General features: G+C 40.0%; 1 protein-coding gene across 5 annotated transcripts in view; it reads right to left on the reverse strand.

Moving 5' to 3' along the window:
• TNRC6B (trinucleotide repeat containing adaptor 6B) overlaps nt 1-14,750 on the reverse strand; it is a 122,483-nt gene that overhangs the window by 26,606 nt on the left and 81,127 nt on the right. For 4 of the 5 annotated variants that reach the window (XM_084206984.1, XM_084206986.1, XM_084206983.1 and 1 more), the window contains 6 exons: nt 12,829-12,850; nt 11,017-11,361; nt 5,372-7,699; nt 3,907-4,065; nt 1,426-1,604; nt 159-233 (listed from right to left, as the gene is read on the reverse strand). In XM_084206984.1, the coding sequence (XP_084063110.1) occupies nt 159-233; nt 1,426-1,604; nt 3,907-4,065; nt 5,372-7,699; nt 11,017-11,361; nt 12,829-12,850 (3,108 nt within the window). The remainder of the gene's footprint in view (nt 1-158; nt 234-1,425; nt 1,605-3,906; nt 4,066-5,371; nt 7,700-11,016; nt 11,362-12,828; nt 12,851-14,750) is intronic. The other variant, XM_084206987.1, reaches the window with a different exon arrangement.

The following is a 14,750-nucleotide window of genomic DNA, read 5'->3' on the forward strand; positions in this document are numbered from 1 at the left end:
AAGAAGCCATTCAGAGCCAGCTACTACAGGTATTACAATCAACATCCCAGCATAGCAGATGCAGATAAATAACTGTGAAACAGTTGGTATTTTGACTTATTTAAAGCTTACAGCTCTTTCACAAAGTTGCACTTTCTTTTAAAAAAAAATTTACTTACTAGCAAGCCCATATTTGAAAACTGTTTGGATAAAGGGTTCATCCACGAATCACTATTTCCTCCTTTTAATGCACACTGAAAAAAAAAAAAGAGTAAAATATTTTTAAGAAACTTCTTGATTCCTTAAATTCTTCTTTATCCTTGAGATGTGCATGTTTAAAATAAAAATTTTGGTACCAGAGAAACTAATCTCCTGAAAAAATAACTCTAAGTATTTACATGTTTGGAAACATTTACCAAATATTATGTCTTGTACAAATGCCCACTATTAGATATTCCAAACTGAACATTGTCATGTAGAATGTTTATCACACCTTCAGTTTCATTCTGCAATCTGGAAAGCTTTGTGAACATTGTTTACTTTTTCTTCTGTTACAGTTCAATACATTCTTTAATCCAGCACATTCAGAGGCAGATTTCTTCCTTTCTTTCCTTTAGCATAGTGTCTCTTTTAGAGGCACTGCACTGACCAGGGTTTCTCTTTGGTCTTAGTGTAAATTAGAGACCACCAAAACCAATACTAACACAGATCAACAGTGAAAATTTTTTCAGTTGTTTTGGTGATTAAAATAAAGCTTTAAGTGAGAAAAAAAAAGTCCCCGAGAAAAATTTCTGTAGAACATGAACTGTGAAACTCTCAACCATATCACAGTAGTACTTCCACATCTCAGGAAATCGCTGTGCCTGGCCTTTTGAGTCTGCCCTACCAACTTCATGAGAAGCAGACACAGCACAGTCCTTCTAATATTAGTACAGTAACAAGTGTTACTGTACTAAAGAACTTCAATGCAAACAAACCTTAAAAAGAAATTTACTCAGGACCACAGCCAAGTTCCTGCTCCTGTTTGAGGCCAAATGTCAACAACAACAAACATAAGTCAGACATAAATCCAGGAGTTGTCAGAAATAAGAAGTTCATGCGCCAAAGGGACTGTGGAATGCAAACTTCAGCAGGCTATGCAAGAACAACAGCAGCAGCCTAACAAAGAGTGTCAGCAAGAGAAGAGAAATAGCCTTGGGATACCTATTTTCATTTAGTAATGGCTGTGGAGCTTAAAACCAAAAGAATTTGACACCTACTGGAAGATTTATTAGTCATAGCAGGTGTAATATATTAAAGCAAATCCAAAAACCTCCCTTTTTTTACACTAAGAGGCACCTTGCTGTAACTCTGCAAAACCTTAAAAAATAACTACATCATGCTCTAACATATCAGTCAGACTGTTTTCAGACAACACAGTAGTAATGAGTCATTCAAGCATTTTACCTTCATTTGTGTTTTCTTTCCTCCTTGTCCCCAGCTTGTAGAGTTGTGGGAGGAACTGCTTCCCTGAGAGCCTGCTGTGTTCCAGACTCCTCCCTCCTCCTCCTCTTCCCAGCTGGAATGACGTGTTCCTGTCACTGGCCCATCACTCTCTCCCCAGCCATCTTGCATAGATTTAGAACCTTTAGAAAAACAAACAAAAAAAAAGCTCAAAAGCAGCCTACAAAACCATGCAGCTGGTGATGTGACACTGCAACATTGGCTGAGATCATCAGAATCGCAAAGGATTTAAAAAAAAAATTCAAAAATATGTCTTCACTAACAGCTGTAAAAACTTGTGCACGAATTCCAAAACCCAAGAGATTTGGTGGCACGTTCACATGTCATGTTGTGCAACTATTTTAAAGAAATGTCAAACCTTTAAAGACATAATGGCAATAGGGACCTCTTATACAGATACAGCTGCATTTAAAAGGCAACCTACTATTTCTGAGTGCAAATGAAAGCCTTCAAAGCACATACAAAAACCAGGGGGGCTGAAGACTCTGGTTCAGGTGGATTATCAATTCATACCTCTCTCACTTCAAAACCTTAATACTCCCCTTGCCCTACACTCTTCCATAAAATTACAAAAACAACTTTTAGGAATAGCAACTAAGTAGAATCTGAAGGCAAACACCCGACATGCCTGAATATTAAAAAAGTCAGGAATTGCAATTAGTCTACCACAGGGATCTCTACCCTGACTATAATGAAAATAAGTACCACAGCATTTTATGGTGGTTTAAGAGATACCCTAAAATGCATCATAAATAAATATTCAGATATTTTAGAGGAAACAGCTTTCAAAGTCTGTTCAATTGGGTACTAAAACTGAGGGCTGCTTATGAAACATACAGGTCCAAGCGCAAAAAATCTACTCGTGGCCCTTCAATCCTGCTACTTACACAGAAAAGGCTACAATAAAGTATTATGACTGCAGAGTCAAGAACACAATCTGAAAATGTTATACTGGGTAGTCCCTGCAGCTTTAATTTATTTCTGGTAACAGTGCTTAAATATATACTATTTATACTACATGACCAGAGATTATTTTTCTGCACTGACAGCTCTCTAGGACTCTTGAACAGGAAACTTCTTATGCAATGCTGGCAGAACTACGTAAATGTACTTTTTTAAACAGGTAGATATTGATCTATGCTTCCTTCTTTGGCTCCAAACTGACTTTTTCCTTTTTCTGATCACAGTTGGTCTGTATCCTGTCCCTAGATTTTGCTCTAGAGCTGAGGACAGCTCACATACAGAACAGCATGCATAGGCTGCAGTTCTTTGGTTATGGCACACATGCAGACCAGTCATGGTAAGCAAGTGACCACGTACAGTATTAAAGGACTGTATTAAGCATTAACCAATCAACAGAATTTTCAGTGGATCAGTTTCAGAATTCTTATTTTGGTCATAATTAGGTATCTTTTTATAGATAAAAGAAGACAGCCATCTAAAATCAGCTTAGCATCCTCAAAATGCCAAGTCTGTGAGAGGCAGGCATGGGAAGCCTGCCATCCAAAAAAGCCTGCTGTAACAGTAACACTAAGGAAGCATTAAGGAAGCAAAGCTTCCCCCCCCCCCCCCCCCCAGAAATCGCCAATTATTTAATTGGTACAGGAGAAAGTTTGCTGTTGGGTCATTCTCCCTATCATTTTAAACAATTACATATTGCAAAAGCAACATCTGGGCTGGAAACAGTTTTACAGTGGGTATCATCAAGTCAAGTTCAGTAACACTGGTGCATCATCAGTAGTTCCTGCAGGAAACTTCACATCCAAATGTTACTGACTTTGGCAATAACACTGCTTTTGTTTGTTTTTTTTTCTTAGAGTGAAATAAAAAGTATACAAACAAGTTATATCATTTAAAAAAACCCACAAAAACTCTTAATATAACAAAATTTAAACTTTTAAGTAAATTTTCAAAATATTTTAACATCTCACTCATAGAAGACACCGGTAGGCATTTAGGTTCTATTAGAAAATGCAGTTCTTAAGAGTTACAATTTTTCTCACACAATTAAAAAAATCCATTCAAAGCCAAGGTGCATTGTCAAAGCATAGATAGTGATGTAATGGCCTCCACAGCGAAATTTGTCAGCAATGTGCATGCCTTTGCCTGACACGATCAGAAAAGGTGACTTATGTAACAAGTAGGCAGCCAGAGAAAAATACACATTTCCTTACTGTGTTTCAGCACTTCCAGAATCAGAGTTGCTCATTTAATTGCTTAGTTAGGAAATTTTTTACTACCTTAAAAGACCAAGTTTCAGTCATTTACAAACATTTAATAGTTATCCATCAACAGCCTATAAAAACATTCAACGCTGCTTTTAGGCCTCAAATAACAATTCTTCCACAGGTGACCATGTCAAGAGGCCAGACACAAAAATCTCCAAGGCAATTGCAAAGAAACTGGTCTCTGGCCCATACTCACTAGATTTCATGGCATTCGGGGCGTTGGAAGGTGCATTCCCCCAGCCTGTAGTCGATGCTCCTGGATCATCTACTTCACCCCAGCCAGGACTGGTTTCATTTGGCTCACCCCAGGCGGACGTACCATTATCTGGAGCAGGTGGAGTGCTTTTGCTCCAGACTGCACAAAGGAGAAAGAGGCTTCATTACAGACCATTCAGACAATGAACTGTTTACTGCAGTGCAGCACCACGTCATTAACTTACTGCTTCGTTCATCTTGTTGAGAACTTTGGGTTCTCAGCAGCGTGGGTGCAACAGAATTGACAATCATTCACAACTAATTTAGAGTGGGCACTGACCTCCAGGGATGAAAAGGAAGAGAAAGCTATGATGAGTAATACTCTTCTCCCAGATTAAACATGAACCCATCATGTAATACTGTCCCTCCTATCTGTGAACTTTTGTGACTAATTACAAGCATCTAACTTAGGATTTTATATACTGACTATAGGACATATTTGCAGTACATATTACATCAAGACAGAATTCTTTAAAGTGTCTTTGAATCAGAGGAAAAGATTACATAACAATAACTCCTTAATACATTTCCAGGCTACATAACTTTTTCTTGTCCTTATTCCAAAGAAGAAAATATTTGTCCAAGTATTCTTTAATCATACAGCAAAGCCAAACTTGATTTAAAAAAAAAATTGTCACAGACATATTAAATTTCAAGTGTTAACTGACTGCTTCAGAGCAAAATGTTTTTGACTAAAATAAGTAAAGATTTTCTCCCCATTTCTCTAATAATTAAACACAAAAAATCCTATTTAGTCCAGAGAAAGGGAAGCTCGGGGGAGACCTTACTGCTCTCTCCAAATATGTGAAAGCAGGCTGTAGCCACGTTGGGGGCAGTCTCTTTTCCCAAGTAACAAGAAATAGGACAAGAGGAAATGGCCTCAAGTTGCACCAGGGCAGGTTTCAAATGGATATTAGGAAAAACTTTTCACCAAAAGGATTGTCCAGCACTGGAACAGGCTGCCCAGGGAAGGGGTTGAGTCACCACCCCTGGAGATATTATAAGACCTGCAGATTTTGCACTGAGGAACACAGATTAGTCATGGACTGAGCAGTGCTGGGCTTATTAAGTTTATGGCTAGACTCAGTCTTAAAGGTTTTTGAATCTGTAATTTAACCTGTTCTTCAGAGCTCAAGTTGAATATGTAGATTTGCCAGCTAACAAACATTTCCTTTCCTGGCAAGATGACCAGCATTCAGATCACAGTTACTGAAGCATAACAAGCAGAGGACTGATGGATTCAAATTTTAAAGACACTTTAAATACAGAACCAAACAGTCAAATAAGAATTTGGTTTTCTTTATATAACAGAACTATCAAGAATTGGTGGCTACAAGCACCTCTCTCATGCATTAAGGTTACAAGGAAATACAGGAGCTTGCTGAAGAAAGGAACAAGACTAGTACCTGATGCTTGTGATTTGCTAGTCATTGGAGTAGGCAGGCTCTGCTCCCGTGGGGCCTGTCCTCCTTGTGAGTTCTTGTCCCACAGATTCACATTCTTGTAGTTATAACTGCTAGGATCTCCCCATGCTGAAGTGCCATCATCAATATCCATTTTTCGACTGATTGACTGTGGAGAAGGTTCTTCCCAGCCACTAGGCTCCTCCTCTTTGGGGGCAGCTGGCTGTGGTCCATTGTTCCAGTTTGGGTTTGGAGGCCGCCCATTACTTGGAGTTTGGGGCGGTGGACCCCAGGAACCAGAAGACTCCTGCTGTTGCTGCTGGTGCTGTTGCTGCTGCTTGTTCCAGGAGTTGGGCTGTCGACCCGTCTCGTTCCATGTTGAAGCTCTTTTACAATCGTCCCATCCACCCTTTGAAGCAGAGCTCGTATTTGCACCATTACCCCAAGTTCCAATCTCATTTTGCCCACCTTCACCCCAACCAGACACTGGCTTGTTTCCTGCACTTTCCCAGTTACTGTTTTTTGTTTGGTCAACTTCCTCTCCCCAACCGTTCTTTCCAGAAGACCATCCTTGATTACTTTGCCGTCCACCCCACCCCTGATCCTTACTAGAGCTGTCATTCCAAGAGGAAGATGATTTTTCTTCTTGCCTTCCTCCTCCCCAGTTAGAAGAATTGGAGTTCTTATAGTCATTCCATCCTCCAGTATTTTTGGGGTCCTTCCACTCCGTTGGGGTTGAGAGCTCACCCCATCCAGACTTGTTTTGATTGCTTTGGCTGGGTACATCGCCCCAGCCCCCTGAGTTCTTTGTCTGTGTGGCAGAGCTCTCCCACCCCTCAGTTCCTTTATCAGACTTCCCCTCGGGTCGTGGCATCTCTTCAATATCCCACACGGTATCTTGCTTAATTTGAGTCTGGCCCCAGCCGGTGTTTGAAAGCACTCGGGGGTCCAAGTCAGTCCTGCTCAGCAAAGTCTGCAGGACTGCCTGGCAATCAGGATGCGTAGGCCTGTATGATCGGCGTCCAGAATTGTGACTGTCACTACTTCCTGCTTTGTGGTTGCTTCCAGTGCTTTGACCTCCAACCTCACTTCCTGCAGAGCTGGAAGATCTTCCCCAACAGGGAGCCTGGGAATTGCCTTGGTTTTCAGGAAGAGGGTGGCCTTTTTGATTGTCCCATGCTCCAGTGCTAGAATTTGGTTGGTTTGGACCACTCCACTCTCCAATCTTCAGTTCATCAGACCCAGACAGCTGTTTCCATTCTCCCTGAGAGACCCCAGATGTTAATTTGTTCCCTTCACCCCATTTGCTTTCATTTGCATGCTGAGGGCCAAAGTTCCAAGACCCACCACCCGTAGACCGGTTATTGTTATCCCAAGAATCACTTCTTGACCCATTAGGTTTTTGAACAGAAGCTCCTTTCCAAGAGTCCTCTCTATCCTTTCCATTGTTCCCATGGTTTCCAGAATTGCTCTGCCCAGAGACTGTTTCAGTTCCAGAAGACCCCCTAGCTGTACCCCAAGATCCAACACTCCCAGTCTTTCTTTCTCCAGTGCTTTGAGAAGGGGTGTCAGTGCTCCTGGAAGGGTTCCCCAAGCCCATTTCAAAGGGCATTCCCTTATTCTCCATAGGGTTTGGTGAACTTAAGTTCAAGGAGTTAGTGTTTCCATTTTTTGGTCCATCAGTGTTATGAATTTGAGCCTGTTCTCTGCCAGAGACAAAGTTAACACCCGCATTTTCCATCTTTGACTGCTGTTCCCTAGAGGTCTGACCTACTGTGCTAATCTGTGCATTGGAGCTACCACTATCAGATTCCAGAGTTCCTTTCCTAGAATTGCCCTCTTGAACCAGTGCTGGCCAAGCAGATGGGTTGCTATTTGGGTTAAAGTTGCTGAAACCAGAACCGGGACTGATTCTGTCTTGTCCACTCAAGTTCCTCCAATTACCTAGTCCATTGTTACTCTCGGCAGCAGGGTTGGAAGATTGAACAGATTTAGCCTTGGGATCAGATTTCCAGGCCCCAAGATTACATTCGTTTCCAGCGCTTCCAGACTGGCACTGGCTTCCTTTTCCTTTGTTACTAGTGGTGCTTCCTGGCAGAGCGTTCTTCTCCAAGCCAGGGTTCGAGGCACTGTTGTTATCGGTGGTGTTTTCGGAAGAAGACTCAGCATCTTTGCTGGCAATACAAGGCCACTCTTCCATGTCAGACCCGTCTACAATCACCTTGTCCCAGATGTGAGTTGGGTTGGCGTTGGTGCCGCTGTTGGAGGAGGCTCCAGGACCCCAAGTGGAATTTGCATAATTTGAAGCAGCAGCACCTCCAATTGCTGAATCTAAAAGAAAATAAACCAACAAAACACGCAAAAAGGTCATTAGTAATTCCAATTATTTACAAGCACAGAACATCAGATTTTTGATATCGGTTATCCCACTTATTTTGCAGAGCATAAACTCCATAGTAACAGCTGCAGCAGTATTCGTAAGTGAATGTATACTGTTACTACCAGTACCAGCTCATAGGACAGGTTCCATGAAAATAAGGCAAACAGCTTAAAAAAATGGGTAACTCCCCTCTCCCAGACTCAATTCCTACGGTATATATTCCAAAGTAAAGATCACAATTTCTGGTTGCCAATGCTTTCAATAGACGATAAGATCAGCTTTCAGTGCCTGCCTGAGGCTTCCAGTTCATTAGCTTAAACAATGAACATCTAATGAATGCCTTCTGGATCACCCTTCACTGAGGGTGACCAATGAGGATCCAGACTTACAGCAAAGGTTAAAACTCCCTTGTAAGCTTTGAATATTGATGAACAGTAGTTTGTCTCCAACCACTAAGTCCCACCCACCAAGATCCAAAAGATCAAGCAGTTCCTAAGTACATTCTGTTCCTTCTGTTGCTTTAACCTCAAATGCAAACTGAACAATAGCAAGGAAGTATGACTCCACTGATATTTTGATCCATCTATCTTTCTAGCACAGAGTAACCCTTTTTTTTTCCTTCCAATTAAAAAACTTTCTGATTACACAGATCACAGGAAGAACTTGGAGAGGACAGACAAAGACAAGCTCAAAAGACTGCAAAGTTGCAAGGTTTTGAACTTAGAAATGGTTCAGCCAATGAATGATGCTTAGGCAGCTCTGAACTCAGCAAGATCTTCAAATCAGTGACTTTAACAGAACATTTAATTTCTGTGAAGATGTTCTAAAAGTATTAAGACTGGGGTGCTTGCTCACATATAGCATGCTAAGACACAATTTAATGGTATGTTTTATGAAACCAGTCTTCCCTTGCTGTTTTTGACAGAGGCAATAATCATAACTTTTGGAAGACTTTTTAACAACAAAATTTAAACCTTTTTGTCCAAAACTCTCTTGTATGTCATGAATTACAACTGGTATTGGAAAAATTAAATAGAACACCCATCATCTCAGTTTCCTGCATAAGTATGAGACAATAGTATACTTGGTGTCATCTTTCAGGACACTAGTTTTGCCAGAAGGATTTCAATCCTGGTAGGAAAAGGTCGATGTGAAGAAGGATTACGTGTTGACTTTTAATATTAAATCCTCACCAACACCACCTATGACTATCTAGTGAATATAAGAATGTGAGCAAGTAGGTAAGCTGCATGATCTTCCCCATTGGGAACCTGCTTTTGTTTCCTTTCATGTGGCATGAATTTAACCATAGTAGCAGTACATACATGCTCGACCAAACTGGGCCAAAACTGAAGTTCAGCTTGTCAACAGCCAGCTGTGAGGCGGGATCAGCAATGTACGAGGCCGGTAACACTGCACTTCCATAAGCACTTTGATGAAGCACCTAAGACAGCCCCAGTGTCTCTCTTCTTCACCTGCTCATTCCCACTCCTCTGGCACACCTACACTCTCACATGCTAGCATTTGTGCTCTCATTGATATTCAGTTGGGTGAATAGGTAAAAGTCATCCACACTGAAATCAGCTTTACAAACAAACCTGATTTAATTTTAATATAAGTCAGATCCCCAGCCCAGTTAACTCGTTATGGTGCAGAAAAATGGATGGGGTGAGGCAGGTCTCAAGCACCCATATCTTTCCTGGCACTCCTGACTTACATCAGGATAATGCACCTAACCACTGGCTAATACAGTGTTAAAGCACCATTAAATGAAGTGTAAAAATATGAGAATGTGTACTATCAAATTTCAACTTCAGAAAAAAAAATTAAGTGTCAAATAAATACATACAACTTAAGGAGCCTCTCAAAAGACTTCAAAATGGTCCTTCTATACTACACCCAACAGCAAAAAATGTTACTCATGAGAAGTTTTGAAAACTTTTAGAATGCTTCACTAACACAAATTTTTCTTAGCCAGTCTACTACAATAACTGTGAAGGCATACCAGTACCAGTATTTTATATAGGAACCATAGACTTCAGTGTGTGTTTTGTTTCAGCTGTTTTACCAAAATAAGTTATCTCCAAGACATCTGTTTTTAAACTGAAAAGTAAGAATTCTGCCATTGTAGTTTGACAGTCACATTCTCCTTTATTAAACTGCAATTATCAAAGACAAGATAAATACTCTGTCAAACAGGGATTCGCTACAAATGAATTCTAGTAGTGAAACCACAAAATAAATGGCATCATTATTTTTTCTAGAATCCTATTTAATAAGGACAGCCATCCCACCTAGCTCACTTCATACTGTACAAGCCATCTGTTTTTAAGTCCAAACCACAGAGAACTAAAAAAAGTTTGATTTCCATGATGGTAAAGAAAATCATGATCCCATTGATCTGGCATGATTTTCAAAGAAAACTCAGACATGCTGGTATCGTTATTTTCTTCTTTTTGACCTTCAAGTATTAAATATTTCTTTTTAAAAAATCCTTACTCTTAGAATTGAAGCTGTCCTTGACTTCACAGGTCACCTAAGTCTTTCTTTAGAAGGCAGATACTTTGAGTGGAATTTTGTTTGTTCTGTTATTACAACTAAAGAAGAAATATTACAGCTACTGCAATTCACCAAGGTTCTAAAAAATTCAGGAGCAGCTTTAACTTCCCCATGCTCACCAAACAACCCTAAAATCAATTTATCTTCTATAATACAAAATGAATGGAAAAGTAAAAACAGAACAGTCTCCACTTGTACAAAAAGGCTTACCTAAGTATAAAAAATAATATTACTACCAAAAAACAGAAGCGAGGAGCAATAGGTCATCTTTGTATTTCATCCAGACAAGATGTGACAGACACTTGCCCTTTGCAGACCTGGCATCTACATGCCTGTTTTACGAGATGATACAAAAATGTGACAAGACAGGAAATTCATGTCAAAGAAACCTGAAGAGCCATTAGGAACTACTCAGTGACAACCATAAAATGCTGTTTATTTGTGCCTCGCATTTACCTTGCTGCAGAACATTTCAGCAACCAATTAAAACCACTCAAAACATACTTGAAAAATTAAACCTCTCGTTCCATCTAGTAGTAAAAATTATATCCATTGCTGCCAACAGAAGCGTGTACACTGAAACAGCAGAAGCTCCCAAAAAGCAACCTGAGTTTTGTCATATAATGACAGGCTTATGTACAATTTCGGCCATCCCTTTTCTGCCATGCACCAACACCTTCCTTTAGTATCATTTATTATCATCACTTGCCTGTTGCAGTCCCACTGTCGCTCTGCAGCAGTGCTCCTGTCACTGGTTGTGCGTTGTTTGGGTTTGCTCCTGGTGCTGCTGGGGAGGGAGGCCCTGCTCCACCCCCAAGGAGCATGCAGGATGGCGGAGGGGGCTGCCCACGTTTCAGTAACACTTTGTGGTCCTGCTGGCAACGGAATCGCGGCGGCACCTCCCGAGGCATGTAGCGGGCGGCGCTTGGCGGTTGTCCGTTCGGCACTGCCACCCTTTTGGCATTGTTGCCACCATTGACTGGTGGCGATGGAGAGTTGCCAATTGGGCTGGCAGCCACTGGTTGGCTTAAACTTGGTTTCGTCACTTCGGGCACTGAAAAACAGGAAGGATGAAAATTAGAAGTTTTTCCACTTAAACCTGTGCTCGCTACAAGAACTCACTGTGACTCTTTGCTTTCATTATTTAATCTCTTAAATACTGTGCAGCTTCCAACTTCTCAACAACCAAAAACAATTTAAAGAAGCAGGAACAAGCAGTAGCAGCAGACCTTTGGCTCCCATGTGCAACTCTGTAGTCTAGGACGAAACTCTAGGTTCATCAATTTTGCTCTAAGCCCAAAACTTCCTGCAAATGTAAAGTTGGCAAAGAATATACCCTAGACAGTGGGTAATTTTAAAATATGAGCAGTCAAACGTAACTGGCTCCACCTTCCTGATCTTCAACTGGCTTTTGGATTGCTATGCAGCATCATCTTTATGGGAAATCTGAAATCAGAACCCAAGTTTTCACCTGTTTACTAGGCTGCGCAGCCACTGCCTAAACAAACAAAAAGATAGGAAATAACCTGCCTCCTTTTGGATTCGGACGTAACAAATCTGAGTTGTCTGTGCTGCTCTTCAGCAACGCAGTAATAGCTGACTCTCACCCAAAAGACAGTCCTACACAGAGCCTTTGGCTCACTTAAGGTTGCCCTGCTGGTCACCAGGTGCCCCCAGAAGCAAAGACAAGCTGCTCCTGAGGACTATTATGTTCTGAAGAAGAAAACCACAAATCCTTGAGGAGCTAACACCATCACAAAATTTGCTCAAGAGACACTAGACAAACTAAGCACAATTAGTAAAACTTGTACTCTTACAAATGTGAGATCAACACAAGTGGGTCTCTCTCTGGCAACCATGAATCCACTATTCACCACATTTTAATTTTTAATGGTTTTCTGGTTTCTCTAGATACGCTTCATTGCCCAAACCCCAAAAAGTTCTTGTTAGCCATAAAATCAAGTTACTATTTTCGTGCTTTTATTTCACTAATGGAAATTTCCCCCAAAAATTTATCAAAAACTGATACACAAAGCAAGATTAAATATATTTTTACAACAGCTAAATTATTTAGTTCAACTTTCAAGATCCTCACTCATCAGTCCTGTCTTCTCTATTGGACTTTTATGTGCCTGAATTTAAGTTTCCAAACCCAAGCAATTTTCATTCATTTTGGTCCCTCTCTATAAGCAGTACTTTTGCTGTCATTAATTCCCTTTATAAAGGTGGTTTCAGTCTTGGTTTCTCTAAAACCGTTGTAAAACAGAGAACTGAGTATTTCAGCTAACCTATCTTGTCCACAATCCTCATTTTTTCTTCAAGTATTTTGATGCTGACAACACATCTGCAGAATAGTTGTAGCTTCTCCATTTTAATCACCTCAACTTATTTCTTCTGAATACTCATATTCAGTGTTTCATCTTTACTCATATGTCCCCTTCCTTTTCTAACAGTTTTGGTAAAGATCTGAACCTCTGCTCAAGTCAATAAAAAAGTACTCCTTAGGATCAAAGATTCTTACCTTTGGTTTTTTGATCTGTGACCTGCAAATTAAGAGCAAGAATGTAAATAGAGTTTTAAGCAGTGCAAAACAAACATTGAACATGTTGTGCTAAATCACAACCATAAACTATTAGCAAAAGAACAGAATTTGTTGTTGAATGAAAACAACCATCTGATTAACTACAAAAGTCTAAATAGTATTCCTAGTTGTATATACACACATATATCAAAGGTTTTCAAAGTACTACAACTGCTATAATAACTCTGCCTGATGCAAAAGTCCCTGGCAGAAACAATCATACTTCACTCATGATTTTAAGTACTCAATCCTCCTCCTCATCCCAAACATGGGCTTCCAAAGCACAAATAAACATGTGCTATAGCATTACAGTTTGGAGATGAAGTATTTCAGTTAAAGAGTAACAAAACCTTCCTTCTGCGAGAGTATCCTTACAGTAGACTGCTGGGGCCTGAAGAAACCACAGCAGTCTGTCTCTCTGCCATCTTCCCATTCCACCTTTCCTGGAACATCTCTTCCAAGGAGAAGTAACTCTAAACCTTACTGGATTCATTCCCACACTTATAAAGAGTACCAGCAACACCTATAAAGTAAATCTACTGAAAGCAACAAGAAATCAATGACTGAAATGAGCATTCACGCTGGCCAACAAACTCAACATGGGTTTGTATTTGTATCTGTACCCTACATTGTTTCAGCATAGCAGATTTCAAGCTACAGCAGTGACAAACACATCACTGGTATATTCTCTGGAATAGTGTGTATTGTAGCATTTTTTAACCTGTCCATCATGAGTTCCACTACACAATAATGAAAAAACCCTAAAGATCATCATGTGTCAGGTTCTATGACACCTATTCTTAAAAGAAATTGCTGAACTAGTCCATATTTCTGGAAAGCACACAGCAACAGTATAGAATAATGAAAGCACAAGTAAAAAGCAGTTTATTGTTGAAACTAACCAAGCCAGAACTCCTTTGTATGGTAAAGAATAAAAACACAGCACTAAAATTGCTATGGTATCGTTTACTTTGGAAAGATGAAAACTGCAATATGCAAAGTGGAACATTCACTAAAATACAAAATCTTAAGCATTGTAACCTCACAGACATACACTATCCCAAAGCCTCAAGGACAATAAAAATGTATCTGTACCAAAACCATGTCTGTACCGAGCCACACATCAATTTTCAACTTCACTTATGAAAAATCCTGTATGCATCAAATTACACGATCTTCTGTAACAGTTAAAGATTCTGTTACACACTTAATTGACCCTGATGCTTGGCTACTAAAGGAAAAGGGGAAAAAAATAATAATTAACACAATCTGGTAATGCTGATAAGTTTACCATAGTCAGCAGCAGACACGTTTACTAAATTAGTAACTTGTCTACTTGGATAAAAAACATTTACTGAATCCTTGAAAAATTCTATACGATAAACACTAATTACTTTAGACAAAAAAAACCCCCTTCTGCCTATAATGTCTTTCTCTCCTAGTCAAAATGATCTGGTTTTGTGATTGCTTTCATCTAAAATTCAAAAGCTGAAAAAAATATGACAATGTCTCATATTTACAGCTGTCATCTCTCTGTGGGCAACCTATGAGCATCAGCAGGGCGGGAGCAGTCACAGTGAATGGGAAGCTGGAATAAATCTCAGCCTACTGAGGAGCTACCAAACAGCTCCCAGGACACCAAGCACATATTTAAGCTGTGAACTTGCTTGTATAATTTCCCTTAAAGTGATTTTTTTTTTAACTTTATTTTTCAAGGTTCAGACAATGCGGACAGAACAACTGTTTCATGTTAAACAAACTTAGCTTGAAAATGGTACCCTGAAATCATAGCTGCTTATTTGGTGAACACCTCCACAGCCAGTAAGAATAAACACACACATTTATGTTTTGTCCATCTGGCT

Source organism: Fringilla coelebs (assembly GCF_963513975.1).
Source record: "Fringilla coelebs genome assembly, chromosome: 5".
NCBI lineage: Eukaryota > Metazoa > Chordata > Aves > Passeriformes > Fringillidae > Fringilla > Fringilla coelebs.